This window comes from Alexandromys fortis, unplaced genomic scaffold (genome assembly GCF_014885135.2).
Source record: "Alexandromys fortis isolate MF-2015 unplaced genomic scaffold, M_Fortis_MF-2015_v1.1 scaffold_72, whole genome shotgun sequence".
Classification (NCBI taxonomy): Eukaryota; Metazoa; Chordata; class Mammalia; order Rodentia; family Cricetidae; genus Alexandromys; species Alexandromys fortis.
Window position 1 is genome coordinate 2,583,530 of NW_026067969.1, and position 19,939 is coordinate 2,603,468.

The 19,939-nt window shown below is 52.5% G+C and overlaps 1 protein-coding gene across 2 annotated transcripts in view; it reads left to right on the forward strand.

The window, feature by feature from the left end:
* The window catches only part of Adamtsl2 (ADAMTS like 2), a 32,294-nt gene that overhangs the window by 8,731 nt on the left and 3,624 nt on the right, over positions 1-19,939 (forward strand). For both annotated transcript variants that reach the window (XM_050155234.1, XM_050155235.1), the window contains exons 9-17: positions 2,268-2,443; positions 5,915-6,272; positions 7,803-8,175; positions 12,654-12,751; positions 15,570-15,696; positions 17,023-17,236; positions 17,320-17,475; positions 18,064-18,234; positions 18,941-19,117. In XM_050155234.1, coding sequence (XP_050011191.1) covers positions 2,268-2,443; positions 5,915-6,272; positions 7,803-8,175; positions 12,654-12,751; positions 15,570-15,696; positions 17,023-17,236; positions 17,320-17,475; positions 18,064-18,234; positions 18,941-19,117 — 1,850 coding nt within the window. The remainder of the gene's footprint in view (positions 1-2,267; positions 2,444-5,914; positions 6,273-7,802; positions 8,176-12,653; positions 12,752-15,569; positions 15,697-17,022; positions 17,237-17,319; positions 17,476-18,063; positions 18,235-18,940; positions 19,118-19,939) is intronic.

Genomic DNA, 19,939 nt, shown 5'->3' on the forward strand with positions numbered 1-19,939 from the left:
GGATGGATGGGGAATAGCACCTGAACTTTGACCTTTATCTGGAGAGTGGGACAAGTCAAGTGCAGAGCGCAGCTACAGAAGCCAGAGAGACAGCTTACTTCACCCCCTGTGTGGAAGGTCCTTGTCCTTAAAGGTGCTAAACAAGAGACAGGGTTTGACATCAGGTAGTGAGCTCCCCATCACTAGGGAACCTGGCCCAGACAGAATCCACGGAGCCAGAGGTAGGGTCTATTCAAGAAGTGAGTCACAGGGCTGAGAGCTGGGTGGCCAATCCAAGGCCATGAGCTGCTGAGGAAGGATTTGATCACAGATCTATCTGAGACGCTATGCTGACCGTGCCCAGTTTCCTGTGACAGGTGGCACTCTAGAGTAGAAATGGCGACCTTGGACATCCTGGAAATAGTGACCAGTGATGAAGCCCCATCTTGATGACAGCCTTTGCATGGGTAGTGGGTGAAGCTGGACTGTTGGCATAGCCTAGTGGCTGAAGCCCCATATGGGCAGGTACCAGTACCGACGAGCTATTCTGCCCTTGGCTCTGCCCTGTAAGAGACAGATCTGGGGCCCAGCCTAACTAAGGAGAAGTTCTCTGAAACAAACTTAGTCTTGATACTGTGTCCTGTCACCCACTTGACTTCCCATCCCACACCTCAGGGAGCTGAGCTCTCTACTCCAGGGATGCAGAGAAAGAGAGGTGTTCTGAAGATCCTCAGGTTGAGCCCAGCACCAGGCTCTCCTGCCTCCTGTCAGGCTCTGGGAGCATTTGAAGGCCCAATCCCAGCAAGTCTGCACATGGCTGGCCCCAGGCCTACACTGCTGGGGACATCTGTGGGTTGAGCAGGGAGAGCCGGGCCTCCAGCCAGGCCGGTGGCTCTGCTGTCTGCGAGCTCGCTAGGGCTGCAGGGAGGCCGGGAGACGCTGTGTTCTCTGAGCTGGCTGCAAGGCTCTCATTCTTGAGGCAGACACTGGAAATACCAAGGGCTGGGAAAGCCACAGGAAGGAAGGTCCTCGCTGTCAGGAAACAGGTTTTGGATGTGGGCCTTGAGCTGAACCCTGGGCGCAGATCTGGAAGCTGAGCCGGGACAACCAGGCCCCAGCCGGACTTGGACTTGACGCTGTGTTCTGACGTTATTACGTTAAGGGTATTTTTCAGACACGTCCTGCTTGTTGCGTCTGCCTGATAATAAATTAATTGCCCCGGCTCCTCTGCTCGGATTGCATCAGGGCCTTTGGAAACAGCGCTCGCTCCTCTGGCGGGCCAGTTCCTGGAACCGGCGTTAAGGACACCCTCTGGAAGACAGAATGTCCCCCCAGTGCTGAGGCTGCCTCCTCCCTTTCTTCCCCAGCTCTGGAGGCTCAGAGGAACTTTGCTTAGTCCCCATAGCTTCTGGAAAGGCCAGCTTCCAGGCCGGTGTTTGGCCCTGGCCAGTAGGGAGATGGGCTGTCAGGGTGTCATGGGCATTTCATGAACCCAGCTTTCAGTGGCTGCCAGCCAGGTCCTGAAAGTACCAAGTCATATCTGCCCAAGGGAAGTGGTGACAGATGTGTCCAGGCTCTGCTCTTGCCTGATTGGCTTCCCAGTAGGTGTTAAACCCAGCAGAGCGGACAGATTAATTGGGTAACTGAATGCCATTGTTTCTACTAAGAAGGGCAGGGCTGGTCATTTTGGGGTGGTCCCAGAAAAAGACTTCCGAATAGCACTCCACACCAGCCAGGCCGGGCTACAGTGTCAGTCACAGTGGGCCCTGGATGAGGCACTGAGACCCTTCATCAGCTGAGGGAACTCGAGTTGGTCCCACAACCAGGGTCCCAGTCAGGCTGTGCCGTCTAGTCTAGTATCTGGCTGGTACCTGTTGTTCACAGTCGCAGACCCTCCTGGTCCAGACTTGGCCACTTGGCTATGGCACCAGCTCATTACCTTGCAATCCCTTTGGCCCATCTGAGGCAGCCAGAAGGGCAGGGCCAGCCTTCCCTGTTGGCTCTTCCAACTACCCAGACTGGCCTGTGGTTGTTTGTTTTAGACTGATAGGAAAGTGTGTTTGTGTCTCTTAGGCCCTCACTGGCCAGGGCCACATGCTGGCCCCAGGCAGGGTGTCTGTCTGATTCCCTGTGACATTGAATTTCCTGTCTTTGGGTCATTTTGGAGAGGGAAGGCAAGGCTGGCCACCATTCTTGGAACCAGTGTGCTGGCTCCTCCCTGCGTCTCTCTCCTTTCTGCTCAGTCTGTCTAGCCCATGCGACGCAGTGATTTTTTTTTTCTCTTCCAGCTCTTGCAGACGAAGCTGGCTTCTACTTCTTCAATGGCAACTACAAGGTGGACAGCCCCAAGAACTTCAACATTGCTGGTACAGTGGTCAAATACCGCCGGCCCATGGATGTCTATGAGACTGGCATTGAGTACATTGTGGCACAGGGACCCACCAACCAGGGCCTGAATGTCATGGTGCGTGTGCCACAGGCTTCAGGGGCAGTAAGGGTTGTGGGCACTGACTTCCCAGAATCCAGCTACAGGTTGGGGCTTGAGGACCCTGAGCGCATATCAGTATTGTTGCAGCCTGGGAGGGTGGCGGTGTGTGTATGGGGCTTGTTCATTCATTCCATCTATTCACTGGTCACTTTCTCATTCATTCATTCACTCGGATTTTAGCTCACTTACTTCATTTCCCATTGATTCATTAATTCATCTATCCATCCACCTGCTTACTTTCTCATTCATTCATTCATTCATTCACTCATTCATTCATTAATCCATCCATTCATCCAATCAGTACTACCTGCTCTGTGTTAGCTCATTCTGTGGTCATTGGGAACCTTGCCGGAAGCTAAGGACAGGTGGCTGGAACCACTTCCCATGTTTCAGTTGGCCCTCTATGTCCCTTAGGTTCATCCTGCCTCCGATGGTACTGCAGTGTTTTCGTTGTTCATGGCCCCTTTCCCACCTGGATTCTCAGTGCCCTGAGCAGCAGGCAGGGCAGAGTTGGGACCTGTTTTGTGCCTCATGTTTTGCCACAGCTGGCATCAGGAAATGCAAGTCACTGCAGTACCAGCATGGTGTCTTGTAGAATGGCCCTGTTGTTTTGAATTACACGGGACTGGATCCCAGCTGTGTATGTTGGCTTTGATCCACCCAGGTAGATGGAAGCGGCTCTTGGAGGGCTAGAAGGAGACCATTTACCACACCAGGACCAAATATGCTCAACCCAAGGCCATGTTCATTTTTTCTAGAAAAGTCAGTACACCTTCTGTAAACCTGAGTATCTGATGCTTGGTTGAGCCTACAGCACTCAACTGGGCTCTGACGACAGGGCACTGAAGTCATTTCGGTACTATCAGGGCCACATGAGCTGTGGGACTGAATGTGGGCTATGCTTCCTACTCCTTTGTCCTTGAGGTGACGACGCATGGCACAGACATTTATGACAGCCCAGGAATAAATGGTGTCTCAGATTTGCTCTCTTGGATATGTCAAGTGTGTCAGTTTAGCACTGTCCATCGCTTATGCACTTGGGCAAGAGGGACCCAGTGAACACACTGCTAGCCAGACCTGCGCCATCTTCTGGTCATCACTTATCCAAATGCTTGCAATGAGGACAACAGTCAGTGGTGGTTAGGGTCCATGGTCAACAATGACAACTTAGACCTGGTTCCAGAATGTCAACTGTTGAGTAAGTAGACAGCTGTTGGCCTTTTAGGGGAGAACTGTGGGTCTCTCCCTTGGTGAGTGGATTCTGAGTCTAGAAACTGGTTCAATAAATGGGGGCAAGGGTCATAACCTTGCCTGGACAGCTGCTGCTGCCTCCTTCTCCTCCGATTTAACCTGTGTCGATCAAGAAGGACCTTTTTGGGCCCATTTGTCCATTCCCAAAGTGTGGGTGTGGCATTCTGTCTTCTGTTAGCCATGTCTCTGTGTCTTGTTACTCTTACTGACTGCCATAGAGATACTGAATCTGCCTTGTGATTGGGGCATGTGGGGGGGCATGGATGCATTAGGACGTCACAGGAAGACTTCAGGTGCCTTCTTCATTAGCCTTATTCTCTTGAGACAGGCTGTCTCACTGACCCTGAAGTCATTGCTTGCGTTAAGCTGGTTGGCTAGCAGGCTCCAGGGATCTGCCTATGGCTGTTCTCTGACAGTGGTGTTACAGGAGCACCCAGCTCTTACATGGGTGTTGGGATTTTAAACCCATGCACCTATGCTTGCACAGCATGTAACACTTAGCTACTGAGCCATCCATCCAGCCCCTCTGTTACTGTTTTCTTCTTTTTAGGATGTATTTTTTATATTATATATATAGTGTTCTGTCTGCATGTATGCCAGCACTCCAGAAAAGGGCATCCGATCTTATTACGGATGGTTGTGAGCTGGGAATTGAACACAGGACCTCTGGAAGAGCAGCCTCTTAGCCTCTGAGTCATCTCTCCAGCCCCGTTACTGTTTTTTTTTTTTGTTGCTTACCTTTATCGATTCATGGCCTGCTCATATATATCTACCACTGCTGGGGAGTTCAGAACTTGTCAACCCCTCTTGCCACCAGCCCTGTCATGTGAGAGTGTACCACACTGTCCTTCTAAATGACACTGATGTCACTTGGCCACCCCTGAGTGAACAGAATGTGACTTGTCTGTTCTTGAATCGCTCCCCTTGCATCTGCCCTGTGTGGGCCTCACTCAGTCCACCCTCCCTGTTAGCAGGCCAGCATGTTATTCCAGAGTGTAAGCGCACTCTTCAAGGGTCTGCCCTGGTCCCGAAAGCCCAGCAGGAACCGCTGATTCTCTAGGACTTCTCTGCTGGATGAAGAACATGCCTTTACCAGACCATTTGGCCTGGCGCTCAGGGGAGGCCAGGCAAGGCCCAAGGGAAGACCAAAGTTAGGAAGGGAAGCTTTTCATGCCATTTCTGCTAAGACAGCTTTAAATGCTGAGGAAGAACTGTTCCTTCCCAGTCCCAGACCATTCGGGACATTTGAGATTTCAGCCTTTCCAAGAATCTTGACCCAGATCTTATCTTTGCGGTGGATCCCACTGACCCAGCCTGACTCTGTCTGGTGCAGCAGACCCAGCAGGGTGAAGCGCTGACCTGGATTTTCCCTCTTCCACCTTTTCTTCCCTGAAGCTTTAGGCATCAGAGTTTCTTGACCACACCTGCAGCCATCTGGTTAGCTTGAAATGATGCTTGTTCTCTTTGCCATCTTGTTCTAATGGAGTGCCTTCCATAGTCCCTGCTCCGGTCCCCAGCCACCCTTGAGATGTCAATCCAGTGGTGCCATTCATGCCCCGGGTGTCCTGTCATGGCTTACCCTGGCACTGCTTAGCTTTCTGCAGTCTGTTTGTTGTCACCCTTTCATGGTCACTGTGTGCCAATGTTTCAGCTCTATGGCCCCATGAGCAGCTAGTCCCACTGCCAAATCCACTCCTGCCAGCCTCCGGATCTTAGGATAGTGACTCTGAACGAAGGCTTTGAAGTCTGTCTAGGGGAGAGGTCACACTGGCTTGTGGTCTCTACAGAGGCTTTTACTATCTCCGGGAGCTCCATGACTGCACTGATCTGTTAATACTGTCCCGAATGGAGGCATAGTCTGGGTTCTAGACCTCATCAGCTGCTCTAGGAGTCCCGGGCAGATGCAATGAGACCGGTGCTATTGGGATTGCTGACCCGAGATGGCAGTGACATGCAGTGTGTCCCCTATTCCCTGTCCCTAAGGTGACCTGCCCCTCTGCCCCCTTTGGTGTGTCTCATTCACAGTTTCTGGGCACAGCTGCCCTAAGACAAATGCATGATGCTGTATTCTCGGATCATATGTGATTCCCTGGGAAAGACTCAGCTGTAATCAGGGCCACTTTTTGTCTCAGGAGGTTTTTGGTGCTAAGTAGGGGCAAGGAAAGAAGCCAGGTCTCACTTCTTCTCCTTCCCCAGGTGTGGAACCAGAATGGCAAGAGCCCCTCAATCACCTTCGAGTACACATTGTTGCAGCCACCTCACATGCACCACCTGCAGCCTGTCTACTATAGCTTCTCCGAGCCAGCCTCCGAGAGCACCGAGAGCACCGAAGGCCAGGAGCTGGACGGCGCCAGGCTGCTGGGCTTCATGCAGCACAATGGCTCACTCTACCGCCCGGCTTCCTCGGAGAGGCTGGGCCTGAATAACCAACTGTTTCAGCCTCCAGCCCCTGGAGTGGAGCTGGGCCCAGGCGGAGGCCAGGAGACCAACGAGGTGTGCAAGCGAGCCAGCGGTGGGGTCTGTGAGGGACCTCCCAGGGGCAAGGGCTTCCAAGGTGAGAAAGAGGAAGAGTGGATATGGGAAAGGCCAGGGCTCCCCAGGTACAGAGGCCTCAAGTGAGGAGTGTTGGTCCCCTCTGAAGTCTGCAGAAGAGGCTAGAGAGAATTGCCAGTTGCTTGCATTCTCTCTGGGCAAGCACAGTGTGAAGTCTGAGCTATTCAGTCATAGCTTGTGACCTGCAGATTGATTATAGACTCATCTTGGATACAGAAATTCTCAGCTTCTCAAATCCCTGTCCACAATGGTGTGTTTGTGTAGAACCCAAGCTATCCTCCATGTACCAGTGATCATCATAGCTGACCTAGATGCAGTGTGTGTGCCGTGGGTAGTGATGACAACAGGTCATGGCAAGGTGATACACGACAGGCCCTATGCATCAATGGATTAGTTACCTGTCTTGTTTCTGTAACAAAATACCCAAGAAAAGCTTCAGGAAGGAAGGTTTTCTTTTGGCTCTAAATTCCGGAGATACAGTCCATCATGGTGGCAGGAGCTTGAGGCAGCTGGTCACATTGCATCCTCAGACGGAGCAGAGAGAGGTAGAAGTTGGTGTTCACGATCTCCTTTTACATGGGATGGTGCTGCCCACAGTTTTGGTGGGTCTTCCCTGCTCAATCAGCCTAATCTAGAAAACTCCTCATAGACAAGTACAGAAGACTGTCTCCTTGGCATCTCTAGAGCCTGTAAAGTTGAAAGTCAATATTAACTGTCAAAATCACTTCAGCATAGATGCAATTCTTCTTCCTCCTCCCCGTCCTCCCCTCTTTCTTCTCCTCTTCCACCTTCTTTTCCTCCTCCTTGAGACAGGATCTCAATGGAACTTGCCACATAGACCAGACTGGTCTCAAATTCATAGAGATCCATCTGTCTCTGCCTCCTCATTGCTGGGATTAAAACATGCACCACTAGACCAAACCAGTACTCAATTCTCTTTTCAAAACATTTTGGTCCTTCACTCTCTGATTCTGAGGATGTTGACCCCATAGCTACAGAGGAAGAAGAGTGAGCTTAGAGAGGAGGTAACCTGTCAGCTCTTCCACCCAGTGGAACTGGAGGTCAAAAGCAGCCACTACATGGCTCGCTTGGATAGCACTGGGCACAAGGAAATAGATATTGCTCGTGGCCCAGGGGTGTGTTGGCTCATGTATGCCTCTCTCCTGAGCTAAACTGCTTAAGGTTTACGTATCCATGTTCTCCCTCTTTAGGCAGGTGCTAGTCATAAATTGAGAACTCGCCCTACATTCAGGTTATCTTATTTCACGAGCCTATAAAGATCCTCTTTCCAAATCAGATCTTAGGTTGAGCTTCCAGCTGAGCCTGGTCTCTGGAGACACTGCCCAACTGTCTGTCATGGCCGATGGGTTTCCCATCACTTGATGTTGGCCAGCTGTGTCTGATGGAGTAGAGCCTGGGAGTCATCCTCATTATGTAACTCACCTGCCACACACAGGAATGTGGAGGAGGAGGGGCAGCAAAGACCAACACAATAGCAGCTATGGATGTTGAAACACCCGTCTCTCTGCAGACCACAATGCCACTGGGATGGCTCGCTCAGGGGACAAGGATGACCGGGAGGTCGATGCGCGTTTCCCCTCCCAGGAGCTTCTCTCAGCCAACGCCATCTCCGACCAGCTCCTGGGCACAGGCTCTGACTCCGAAGAGTTCTCTCTCAATGAGACCATCAACAGCATCTTTGCCCAGGGCACCCCCAGAAGCTCCCCAGCTGAGAGCTTCTATGTGGACTATGAGGAGAACGAGGGGCCTACTACCTACCTGGTCAACGGGTCTTACCTGGAGCTGAATAGTGACAGGATCAACAACACCTCCTCTGAGGCCCCATTTCCCAACACCAGTGCCAGCCTCCCCACCTTGGCTGGGAACAGGACTCACAAGGCAAGGTAAGAGGCACTTCTCCTTGCCCCATCTTAGCTCCAATGGAGTAGCAGTCATTACAGGGGGGTCTGTCCAGAAGGTGCAGGGACCTGGAGGTACGTGGGAGAGAACCACACTTTCAGGCACCCTATGAATCTGACATGAGATTGTGGGCCTGGATGGTAACATGTCTTTCTGAAAGGTAGATTCATGAAGCTGCGGACAGCTTCAACTCCTGATGCTGACCATGAGCTGGAACTTGCTGGAGGTACGCCGCTCGCAGCCTCCTGATGCATAGGTCAGGAAGTAATCACAATGACCCTCAGTGTTAGTTCCTGGGAACTCAGAAGGGGAGGCCATGCCAAGTGCACAGAGCCTAAGGATTTGGGGTCCTGGGTTCTATGCCTGGACAGTCATTGAAACATGGCTATCAGGCACAAAATGAGCTCTGCCTGCAGCTGAATGTGGAGCCTCAATAGCAGCCTTCACCCCAACCAAACAGAGGATGATAGAGGAACCTGGGGTTCTTCCCCTGACAGGGAGACCCTGAATCAAAGTTAGGAGTAGGCTGGAGCTGCTAGCATGGTGGGTCTATGCAGTAAGCCATCATCACAGGCTGACAATAGCTATGGCTGAGAATCAGGTATAGAATCAGGGTTGGGGACACCTGCCTGGAGAGCAAGGCTGGAGATCCGCCAAGAGGCGGGCCTGGGGATGCCTGGACAGCCAGGGCTAGACTGGAGGGGCCTGAAGTCTCATCCTCCTGGGCTAGTGGTGACCCTGGTCCTTCCATGCCCGTACTAGAGAATCTCCCCAGTTACTAAAGTTATTTCTCAGGTGCCTGGATGTGCATCAAGGCTTGTATAAACAGCTAGGGTTAGAATTGTTAGCCTCTGGGGGTGGATGAGGACTGAAGATGGGAACCAGTCTATTAACTTTGTTTTGTTTTCTGGGAACTCAAAATCTTGAGGTGAACTCTATCCAGATGGAGGGAGGCTGAGATCGGGGTTTGATGGGGGATTTGACAGTCACTCTAAGATGACAGGGTTTAGGTCACCTCTCCCACTTGTCTAGGGCTCGAGGGTAGTAGAACTGGAGGTTCTGTTGTTGCCTCTTCTCTCACACTGCCTTCCGAAGTCTTGTTTCCAAGGGCTAGTGCACACCGGGGACCCTGCTGATGACCTCTGGCTAGATGGGATTCTGGACTGGCCACTTACCCTGACCTTGGCACCATCAAAGTTTCTAGGGAACTGTGCCTGGTTTTGGGGACCCAGAAACTGGCAAGGAATGACAGGCTTTTATCCTGGTGGGGGGGCGGGGAGGGACAGGATCAGGGACACTGAGAGAAGTCACAGACAGTGGTGATGGGCCAGATGGTTCTGAATCAGAAAGGTCTCTCTTTGGGACCCAGCCAGTCTCCCTGGGATGCTGGCTCTCTCTGCATCTTCCTTAGGGACAACAGGCATGATATATATATCTTACAACAAAGGCCTAGAAATGGATGCTCCCAGTTAGTCACTAAGCCTCCAAAGATTAGGGAAGGGACTGCCCAGACACCCACAGCCCAAATGGTGACAGCAACCAGGCTCTATATAGATTTATCCAGTGGCACCACATCCCTCTCCTTTATTCAGCTGTGATATAGGCTATGTGGGCGGTTGTGTGGTATAGTGAAAGGGCAGGTCATCCCTGGGAGGTGGTTGCATCTTCATTCTCTTCTAGGCCTCAGCTTCTCTGTCTGTCAAAGGTCTGGTGGCTCAGCAATGCAATGCTTCACAGGCCAAAGTCACATACAAGCTTTTGAGAGCAGGGCAGGGCCCGATCAGGCGTCTCATGTTGTTTGGATCAAGCCTTAGGGACTGTTATTTCCTCCTCCCCACCAAGAGGTTTGGATTAACCTGAATGGGTGCTCTAAGCAGGTACCACTAAAGTGCCCAGAAACCAGAATCCCTAGGACACATTTCCAAGTGGCTGTCTCTTCTTATCCTGTCCCTTGAGCCCTGTGGGACATATTGGATTCCCAGAGCCAGTCGTTAAAACGGGTTGTCAACACTCGGAAAAGCGCAGCTCAGTTAGATACCCAACCGGCTGCCATCAAAGGATGCTGCTGGTGGGGACCAAAGATGGTCTGGGGAGATAATGGGCCGAGGGAGGCCGTGGGGGAAACTACCAAGCCGAAATAGCCACGTCTCGGCGTGTTGTCCAAACACAGGAAGTCGAGTCTGCTCTGGGAGCAGGCAAAATCAAAGGGGCAGCCCAGAAAGGAAGGGCTATTTTCATCTCCTAGAAAGGCTTCAAACAATCCCGGGAGGGGCTGTCACCAGACTCCTTGGGAACAGGCGTCTGGGATGCAGAGGCACACATCCCTCTCTGAGGCCTGGAGCGGGGTAGGAAGAGACTTTCTGGTTCACCTATAAACAGTCATTTCAGAGCTTCTGCTCTCTGAGGATTTCAGGAGACTGTGTCCCGCCAGGCTCTGGGCAAGAACCCAAAAGCAGTGGCCACCGGTATCTTGGAAATCATCGTGACGGAGGGCAGGGCCCTTCCAGATTGGGGTGGCGATCGTTTCCAGGGCTTGGTGCTTCTTGATACACCTTCCAGCAAGGAAACCTGTTAGATGCTGCCTTGCGATTCGAGCAGCACCCAGCACCCCACACGTGCTGGAGAGTGGGTGTAGACAGCCCCTCCAGAAATACCTTTAAGGCTTAAAATCCAAAGGGTTATTTTGAACCTGGCGGCTAGCTCTTGAGTCAGGGCTGAGTCATGCGGGCTGTGGCTGGGAAGTGTGTAATTATATAAAGATGGAGGAGCGTCTACACCAAGAGCATCTTCTCTCTCTTTGTTCTTGGAAGGAATTTAAGGCTGCAGAAAGCAGTGGCAGGGTGTAGGGGGGCGGCGCGGACAACTCCAGCGTTGTCTGGGTCAAGCCTTAGGGACTGATTCCTCTCCCCAGTTCTTCCCCACTGAGAGGTTTGCCTCCCCCCCCCCCCCCCCCCCCCCCCCCCCCCCCCGCGCGCGTTGGTGCTCTAAGTGGGTCCCAATGGGAGCTCATGTCCAGGATCCCTTTCTTTGAAACGAAGGGTCTTGGATGCCCTCCCTCCATGTTAAAGTTTTGTTTGTATGCAGGGAGGAGGACAGAGCTTCCCCTGCACAGAGCCTGGCTCAAGGGTTGGTCTGAGCCCCAGGAGAGGTGGCCCAGGCCCCTGTCTCCCTCCTCTCTGCAGGCACCCTCTCCTTCTGAGAATTCACAGATCACAGCAGTAAACTCATGACTGAGGCTCCTGTTGGTGGATCATTTCCTGGGTTCTCAGAGCATGGCGTGCTATCGGGGCAGCGCTCATCCTCAAAGCACTCTCTTGGGAGACATGAGCCAATCGGAGCAAATCACAGGCGCAGTTCTCACCCACTTGACTAACAGTCCCAACAGATGTCCCTACCACAGATTCAGCCAGAATGGCTTTTAGAATGTAATGGCCTATAACACCCACAATCCTCCAGTAGTCCCCAGGAAAGAGACGGTCCATTTAAGAGCTGTAATAGGTGTCAGGGCAGAGCCCTTAGCTAACCCCTCTTTATTCCAAGAAAAGTAGAGTTGGCCCAGGCAGCCTAAGGGAGCTGCTATCGGTGGGACTGGTCCCCCAACTGCTCTTCTTGGCTTTGGGGTCATGAGACTCAGGGGCTGTGTTCTTACTTGAGTGGCTAGGTCTTGAAGCAGACACCCTGGGTGGAGGTAATGCTGCAACAGCCGCATACTCCCCCTGCAGAGTCCCAGATTGCCTGCGCAGGGGTGTTGAGGCTGGTTCAAAGAAGCTAACAGTCCTAACAATACTTGGCTGTGGCCACCAGAGCTCTGGCCAAGAATCATAGCTGTTGGCTGGCCGGCCCCCAGTGTGCCTCTTCCCGTCAGCTGGCCTGTGCAGCCATCACTGACCTGAGCAGCAGTGTGAGACTAGACCACTCTGCCTCCTGCAGCTGGGCTTTGTGAGTTTGAAAACTAGAAGCTGAATGGCTGGTGTCCCCATTCATCAGAGCCCCAGCTGAGGGAGGCAGCTGGGGAAAATTCTGGAACATCTTGGTCCCGAAGAGCCTTCTGAGATTCCTTCTGGGGTGGGAAGAAGGAATCAGCTGACCAGAGTGAGATGTAGCGAGAAGCCCGTGTTGAAGGGCGGTTGCGATATTGGTGAGATCCTCATTGTTTAGTGTGTCTCTGAAGGAACAGAGTGCCCCCAGGCAGCCTGTTCAGTTCAGTTCCGGAGATGGGAGATGGGAAATGGCCCATGTCTGCTCAGTGCCAATATGCGTGTCTCCTTTTGTGTGTGTGTGTGTTTGTATGTGTGTGTGTGTTCCAGAGGGTGGGAGCCCTGGTCTTTCAAGAGGGTACTGACTCAAGCCCAGGAAGGTGTGTCTTTAAAGAGAGTGTGTAGCCTCAGAGGGGATCCATCTACCCAAGAATGAAGCCCATAAGCATCTAGTTCTCTCACCCCACTCTCTGACCTTGTTTCAGGACCAGACCCAAGGCACGCAAACAAGGTGTGAGCCCGGCTGACATGTACAGGTGGAAGCTTTCATCCCACGAGCCCTGCAGCGCCACGTGCACCACAGGTACTGAGCCTGGAACCACTGGGCCACCCTAGCTGAGTCTACCTTTACAGTGGCTGGGGCTTAGCTAGAGACTTACCCATTCACTTGCAGTCCCAAGTCAACCCCAGGGAGCTTGCATGGTTTCTTGATCTGGGAGGTGGAGTGGGATGGCTGGAGCTGGAGGGTCACAAAAGCATCCTCATTCCCATGGCATGCAGGATGACAAGCAGGTCCAGGCCCCTCTGCCAGACCTAGCTATTCTCCGACATCTCAGGAGAGGGGCTCTTCAGAGCAGAGATGAGAACCTTCAGCGTTAAGGGTCTGCTCATGTTGGCCCTGCCCCCAGACACACAATGCTGCCCAGTACCTAACAATCTGGAAGCAAACAAACACGTTGGGAAAGAGGAGCATTTGAACCATACTGCCTACTGTATCACACACCAGGTTCTCAGCAAACCACACTTATTTCTACCTGTGAAAGGGAATGTACTGTACCATGGCGAAGGTGCTTGTGGGATGAATGAGAAGAAACCCCCTGTCTGGTTAAATTCAGCCAGTGAGCACTATTGCTACAGACCTGCTGTGGGTTCCAAGGCTGAAAGCTGGCCCTAGCCCAGCAGCAAGCCAGATGAGCCCCGCAGGGTGCCTTTCATAGGGATGAACTATCAGGACCAAACTGTATGGCAGGTGCTGTGGCCCTCAACTTCTCAGAGCCTGTCGAAGCTGGGTGTGGGCACGCTATGGATCCTTCGAACCATCCTGGCTGTGGAGCTTCCCATGTGTTGTAACAGTGGAAACTTTCTGGAGGCTGGGGAGGTGACATCACTTGAGATGTCTCCAGGTTGAGGCAGCCTTGGTGGCAAGGGGCCTGATGAATGAGCCCTGCTAGATGATGTCTCCAGGGACAGCATGAAACTATTGTCTTTCAACACTTCGACAGTGGCCAGGACAGGGAGCAGGGCTGTTCTGGGTTGTCCACAGTGCAGAGCAGGACACGGGAAGGAAGGAAATAGGAAAGGCCTGATACTAGGGAAGGGACGAGGGCTGCCTTAGACAAAGATGTCAGAAGCAGAGAGGCTCCTGTCACCCCAGGAGGCACTGACCCAATTGAGTGACACCAGCAGAAAGGACAGAGAAGGGTCCTCCGTACTGTGGACAATTCATTGCCTCGACCCCTTCTGGCATAACCTCGTTCATTGTCTGGAAACCACACTGAAGAAGCCAGGCCGTGTAAGTGGGTTTTGCCAGCTGCGGATGCACACACTGTCTGCAGATGTTCTGTGGAGTCGTGAGTGCTCCACTTCTCTCTGCTCCCCTCATGCTGAGATCTGTTCTCGAGGCTGTGCTAGGCTGTGGGGCCTGCCTTCTCTGCACCCTGAACTCTCAACTGTAGTTAGGATCTTAAGTTTGTTCTTTTGGAACAGCAATTCTGTCAAGTGGTCCTGGACTCTGCTTGGGACTCGGGGTATGGCTTCTAGACTGTCCCTCAGTCTCCCACGGCAGAGCAAAAACTTCCCAGGATCACGGAAATTGGTGGGACTGTTACTGAGGATGGACATCTGCTGCTAAGAAGTTTTGAGAAGCTCCCTACTCAAGACAGGTGTAAGGAAAAGGTGCAGAGAAAAAAAATGATATTTTGATCTTGTAGCATTTCTGGAAAGTTCTCATTTTGGAGATGAGCAATCTGGGGTTTTGACAAGTCTGGTGGTCCTAAGTGGGTCTTGGATTCTCGTCTGAGTGTTTCCATTCCATAACAAGTCAATACATAACCAGGTACTTGGGGCAAATGCACAGATCCCCAGCCCTGTCTGTACATCCTTGGGTCCCAGAGCTAGTGTCTCTGAGGCCTGAAATGTTCCAAGTAGACCTGGCCAGGAAGCTGTCTCCTCCTCTGGCACACTGAAGACTGCTCAGCCCAGGGTTGGCAAGGGAGGAACCAGTAATTGCAACCTGGCTTGGCCCTCATGGAAAACACACACACACACACACACACACACACACACACACACACACACACACGCTTTCTTCCCGGACTCTATGGTTCTGTCCAGGGCTGGGATTTGGAGCAGCAGAGGCTGCTGGGTCTCAGACACCCCAGGGAAGGTAGATACACTGAAAACCCCAGGAGGCTCTTCCACACTGGCTTTCCCCAGCCGCACACATCCCTGGCACACCTTACTTTGAGGGAAGGAGATGCTCAACTTCTAGAGAGCCCCATGCAGGTTTGCTCTTAGGTGTAGGAAGTAGGTCCAGGAGGAAAAGAGAGACAGGGTAGCCAGGGAATCCATATGGTTAGGAAAAGGCTGGCTGGTGATTTATGTGTATAACCCTTCCTGTCCCCCAAGCGATTTTAGAGTCCAGGAATCCCAGGAAAAGTCATACAGATGGTTAAAGATATGGAGGTGCTGGTTAGGAGATCTTCAGTAAGAGCTTGGGTACCTAATCTGATATCTGGGGGCAGGGCTGTCAAGGACGGCAGTGGTTTGTTTTTTCTACTTCCTAATGGCTCATCTCTTACAATGGGGTATATCAGACAAGTGCACATCAGGGTTCATGGCTGCACTTTCTCGGCCTCCATAAGGCTCATTTACATTTATGGCGGGTGAGCTAGATGCCTGGGCTGGACAAAGAAAGGAGTCAGAGGTCAGATCCTGAGACTCTGTCCCACAGAGCTTCCCCAGATCTGGCTCTGGGTTTTTACCACCCCCAAACCCAAGAAACAGATCTCTGAGCGGTCATGTGACCCATCCAAGATCACAAGGCTCACCCATCCGCTGGTATCCAAGGTACTTACTGCTAACCACACAGTTTACAGACCCTTGCCTTGCCCCAAACCTAGGAGTCATGTCCACATACGCCATGTGTGTCCGCTATGATGGTGTGGAGGTGGACGACAGCTACTGCGATGCCCTCACCCGTCCTGAGCCTGTCCACGAATTCTGCGCTGGGAGGGAGTGCCAGCCCAGGTACCTGTCCTAGAGCACCCAGCTGGGTGTCAGAATGAATGTGTGTGCGCACGTGTGTGTGTGTATGTGAGTGTGTGTATGTGTATATGTGTGTGCATGTGTGCGTGTATGTGTGTATGTGAGTGTATGTGTGCATGTAAGTGTGTGTATGTGTGTGTATGTGTTTAAGTTATGTGTGTATGTAAGTGTGTGACTGTGTGTGCATGTGTGCATGTGTGTATGTGTGTGTATGTGAGTGTGTGTGTATGTATATGTATGTGAGTGTGCGTGAGTGTGTCTATGTTTGTGTGTATGTGTGTATGTGAGTGTATGAGTGTATGTATGTGAGTGTACCTGTGTATGTGTGTGCGTGTGTGCATGTGTGTATGTGTGTGTGTGTACGTGTGTACATGCACTCATGCTCCCACTAGGCTCTGCTTTGCCTCTGCTGCGGGCTGAGCTATGGGGCTATGTGGGGAGCAGAGCAGAGCACATGGGATGGCCACTGAACACTTTCTACCACGGGGTGTTTTCCACATTACTCTCCACACTAGATCCATATCTCTGTGCTAACTAGGGAAGACTACACCCTGGGATGTGAGTAGGTCCCCATCTTTCTAGCCCCTATGTCTCGTATCTTGTCTTCAAGGCAGAAGCAGAGCCTTGGTGTCACTTCCAAGGAGCCTTGTCTCTGGCTCCCCAACATGGTCACATTCGTTCTTTTCTTCCGGCTACTACATCTGAGCATTTTGTGCCTTGCTGTAGTAAAAGACCACAGAGCTGGCCTGAACTTGATTTAGATTCTTCTCCCTGAACTTGATTTAGATTCTTCTCCCTGAACTTGATTTAGATTCTTCTCCAAGTGTGTCTTCTCAGAGGACCTGCATGGAAGAACCTGGTCTTTCATAGCCCCACACAGCACAGGGCGCTGACAGGTGGTCATCCCACACACTGGAGATGCCCTGCTCTGGGTATAGAGCTGGACCAGACCTTTGGTTCACTTCCACCATTGCCCAAGAAGAATCAGAGTCCATAATGGGCCACAGTCACCTGTGTGACCCAGCAGGGCAAGTGAGGCCTGGAGCTCTGGGACACTGGAGTACGGCCCTGAAGGGTAACAAGTGTGGAAGGGGACAGAAAGAAGGCCTGAAGGTGAGGGTAGGTGAAGGTAGCCAGGCACCCTAAGGCCATGGGCCGTTGCAGGACACTCACCCAACATTCTACTTGGGGCCTCCTAACACAGGCTTATCATGGGCATAGCCCCCACTGGTTGGTCTCACCTCCTTCTAGTCTGGCTTGGCCTGTGTGATTTGGGGCCACTGAGGGCTGTCCTCGCTCCCGAGGCAGGTGGGAGACCAGCAGCTGGAGCGAGTGCTCACGCACCTGTGGTGAGGGCCATCAGTTCCGCATCGTACGCTGCTGGAAGATGCTGTCTCCCGGCTTCGACAGCTCAGTGTACAGTGACCTGTGTGAGGCCACAGAGGCCGTACGGCCTGAGGAGCGCAAGATATGCCGCAATCCGGCCTGCGGGCCACAGTGGGAGATGTCTGAGTGGTCAGAGGTGAGAGCCTACCGACGCTGGGGTGGTGGCCTGTGCCCCAGAACGGCTGTGTCAGGATGTCTCTCACCCCGACTTCCTTGCAGTGCACAGCCAAGTGTGGGGAGCGCAGTGTCGTGACCAGAGACATCCGCTGCTCTGAGGATGAGAAACTGTGTGACCCCAACACCAGGCCTGTGGGAGAGAAGAATTGCACAGGGCCTCCCTGTGACCGCCAGTGGACTGTCTCAGACTGGGGACCGGTGAGGGCAGATTCGGGGCATGGGGCTAGGGACGGGACCCTGAACCCGAGGACTCCGCTTTGCTGTGAGCCTCCATGTTCTTATCTATCTGTAATAAAGACATGAGAAGAAAATCACAATGACCCCCCCCCCGCTTCCACTCTATTAGGAACTCAAACAAGAGTGGACATAACTGTCCCATCAATGATGTCTCTCTTTCCACCTCACCTGACATCTCTCGCCTTGTCTCTCCTTTCTGTCTGCACGTCTTTCCCTGTCTCTGATTCCCCATGTCTCTTTTCCCTCCCTGTCTCTTTCTCCATCTGTCTGTCTCACCTGGAACAGAGTTGCTCACACGCTAGGAAGGGTCCTCTCCGGTGGTGGGGGCTCAGGTGACCTTTTGAGCTGTGCTTTTCTCCGTGTGTGTTTTGCACTGAGCATGTTATTTCTGTAATTAGAACAGAAATGTTATTTAAAAAGCGGTTGCCATGGAAACTGCTTCCCCTACACTGCCCTGGATGCTGTTTCTCTTCCTCGGGGATGATGCAGGTCGGGGGCTTGTGGAACGGCCCCTGATATTCCACAGGCCCCCGCTGTCCTCTCTTGCAGTGTAGTGGAAGCTGTGGGCAGGGCCGTACGATCAGGCACGTGTACTGTAAGACCAGCGATGGACGGGTAGTCCCGGAGTCTCAGTGCCAGATGGAGACAAAGCCTTTGGCCATCCACCCCTGTGGGGATAAGAACTGCCCGGCCCACTGGCTGGCTCAAGACTGGGAGCGGGTGAGTACTCGGGAGCCTGCATAGAGCCTATCTTTGAGTCATGTAGGGGATGGGGGGAATTGACCTGAGTGCCAATGGCTGGTCACAGTGAGGAATTCATGGCAAACCATGAAGAACAATTGACTAACAATCTGGAAAAAAAGCCAAAAAGAAAAGTAGTAAAACCACTTCCAGTCCCCTCTCCCAGGGATGCCCGCAGGTCCCCAGTATCTTCTCACAGGGCCCTGTTCTGGTGAACACAAAGCCAGAGACAGGGTGTGCTGGCTGCACACTTTCAGCCCGCAGGCCTTGATGACCTTTTGCTATCACAACCCACTTGTCTTCTGTCCCCACCAGCCCTTGTCACCAACGTGCCATTTAAGACGATTGCTCTCTGTCGATGGTTTCAGGCGGACCACTGCTAATTAAATAATCTCGGGCCAAATCGCTTTCTGCAGAATTGATTTTGGCCTAATCATCCTTGGACAAATTACATTAGCCAATTTGTTTCAAAACAGATGGTTTGGGGCCTAATTGCTCTTGATCAGATCCGTATGGGGCCAAATGGTTACCTAACAAAGCGTTTGTCGGCCAGTCCCCCAGTCGAAAGTACTTGTACTTCCCCCAAATATCATTGACCAAATTTTGGCTACCAGAGGTGCTGTGGTCAGGGTTCTGGTTCTCTGGGCTTCTGTCCCACTGACCCATCCTGGCTGGCCCCTTTCAGTGCAACACCACCTGTGGACGTGGCGTGAAAAAGCGGCTGGTTCTCTGCATGGAGCTGGCCAATGGGAAGCCTCAGATGCGCAGTGGTCCCGAGTGTGGGTTATCGAGGAAGCCCCCTGAGGAGAGTACATGCTTTGAGAGGCCTTGCTTCAAGTGGTACACGAGCCCCTGGTCAGAGGTGAGTACCCAGCAAGCCCTCCCCCGCCCCCAGGCTGCTTTAAACCAGGCCTGAGGTCTGATCCTGCCACAGAACATCCATCTTGGCCCATGTCTGTCAAGCCTCCCTCCAGGTGCTTGTCCCTGGATGCTTCTAGATCAACTGGTGGAGAGGCGTCACTACCCAGAAGCCTTTGCTGATCTTACCTCGGTGTTCCTGCAACTCTTTTTGTGGGCCTGTGTGGCTTAAAAATGAGCCTTTAAAGTGTTGTGTTTGGTAGCAAGTATACCTGATATTCTCCAAAGGGTAGTCCAATCCTGGTGGATACAGAGGGTAAGGTTGGCTGAGTCATAGCTAAAGCAAAAATATGAGACTCGGGCATACAAGCGGCAAAATGTGAGTCCTAGGTAGGTGGGCAGAGCAGCAATCTGTCCTGACACAAGCCCGACCGCCTGTTCAGTTCTACAGGCTTCTTAGCATGCTAGGCAGAATAGAGCTGAGCCCTCATTCCTGCAGCAGAAACGGAGCCATCACCTGTTGCCACAGAGGTCACTGAGGGCAGCTGTGCCCAGCACTTGTCCCAAGGTCTCTTTCCCAAGTCACTTACCTAGAGGAAGAAACTGAAGTTGAGTTTTCCAACCTGGGGCCAGAGTTTAAGGTGTGTTAGACATGGGGCTGAGGACTCTGCAAAGGGAAGGGAGGTGCAAACCAGTCCATCCCAGGAGTCCAGGGCAAGGAGCCTAAAGTGTGAGTAGCCTCAAGCCACAGGCAAGCAATGGGCAGGCAGAGAAGTGTAAGCAGAATGGGAAGGTCCCCTTGCCACGGGCTGGGTGTGGCTCCCTT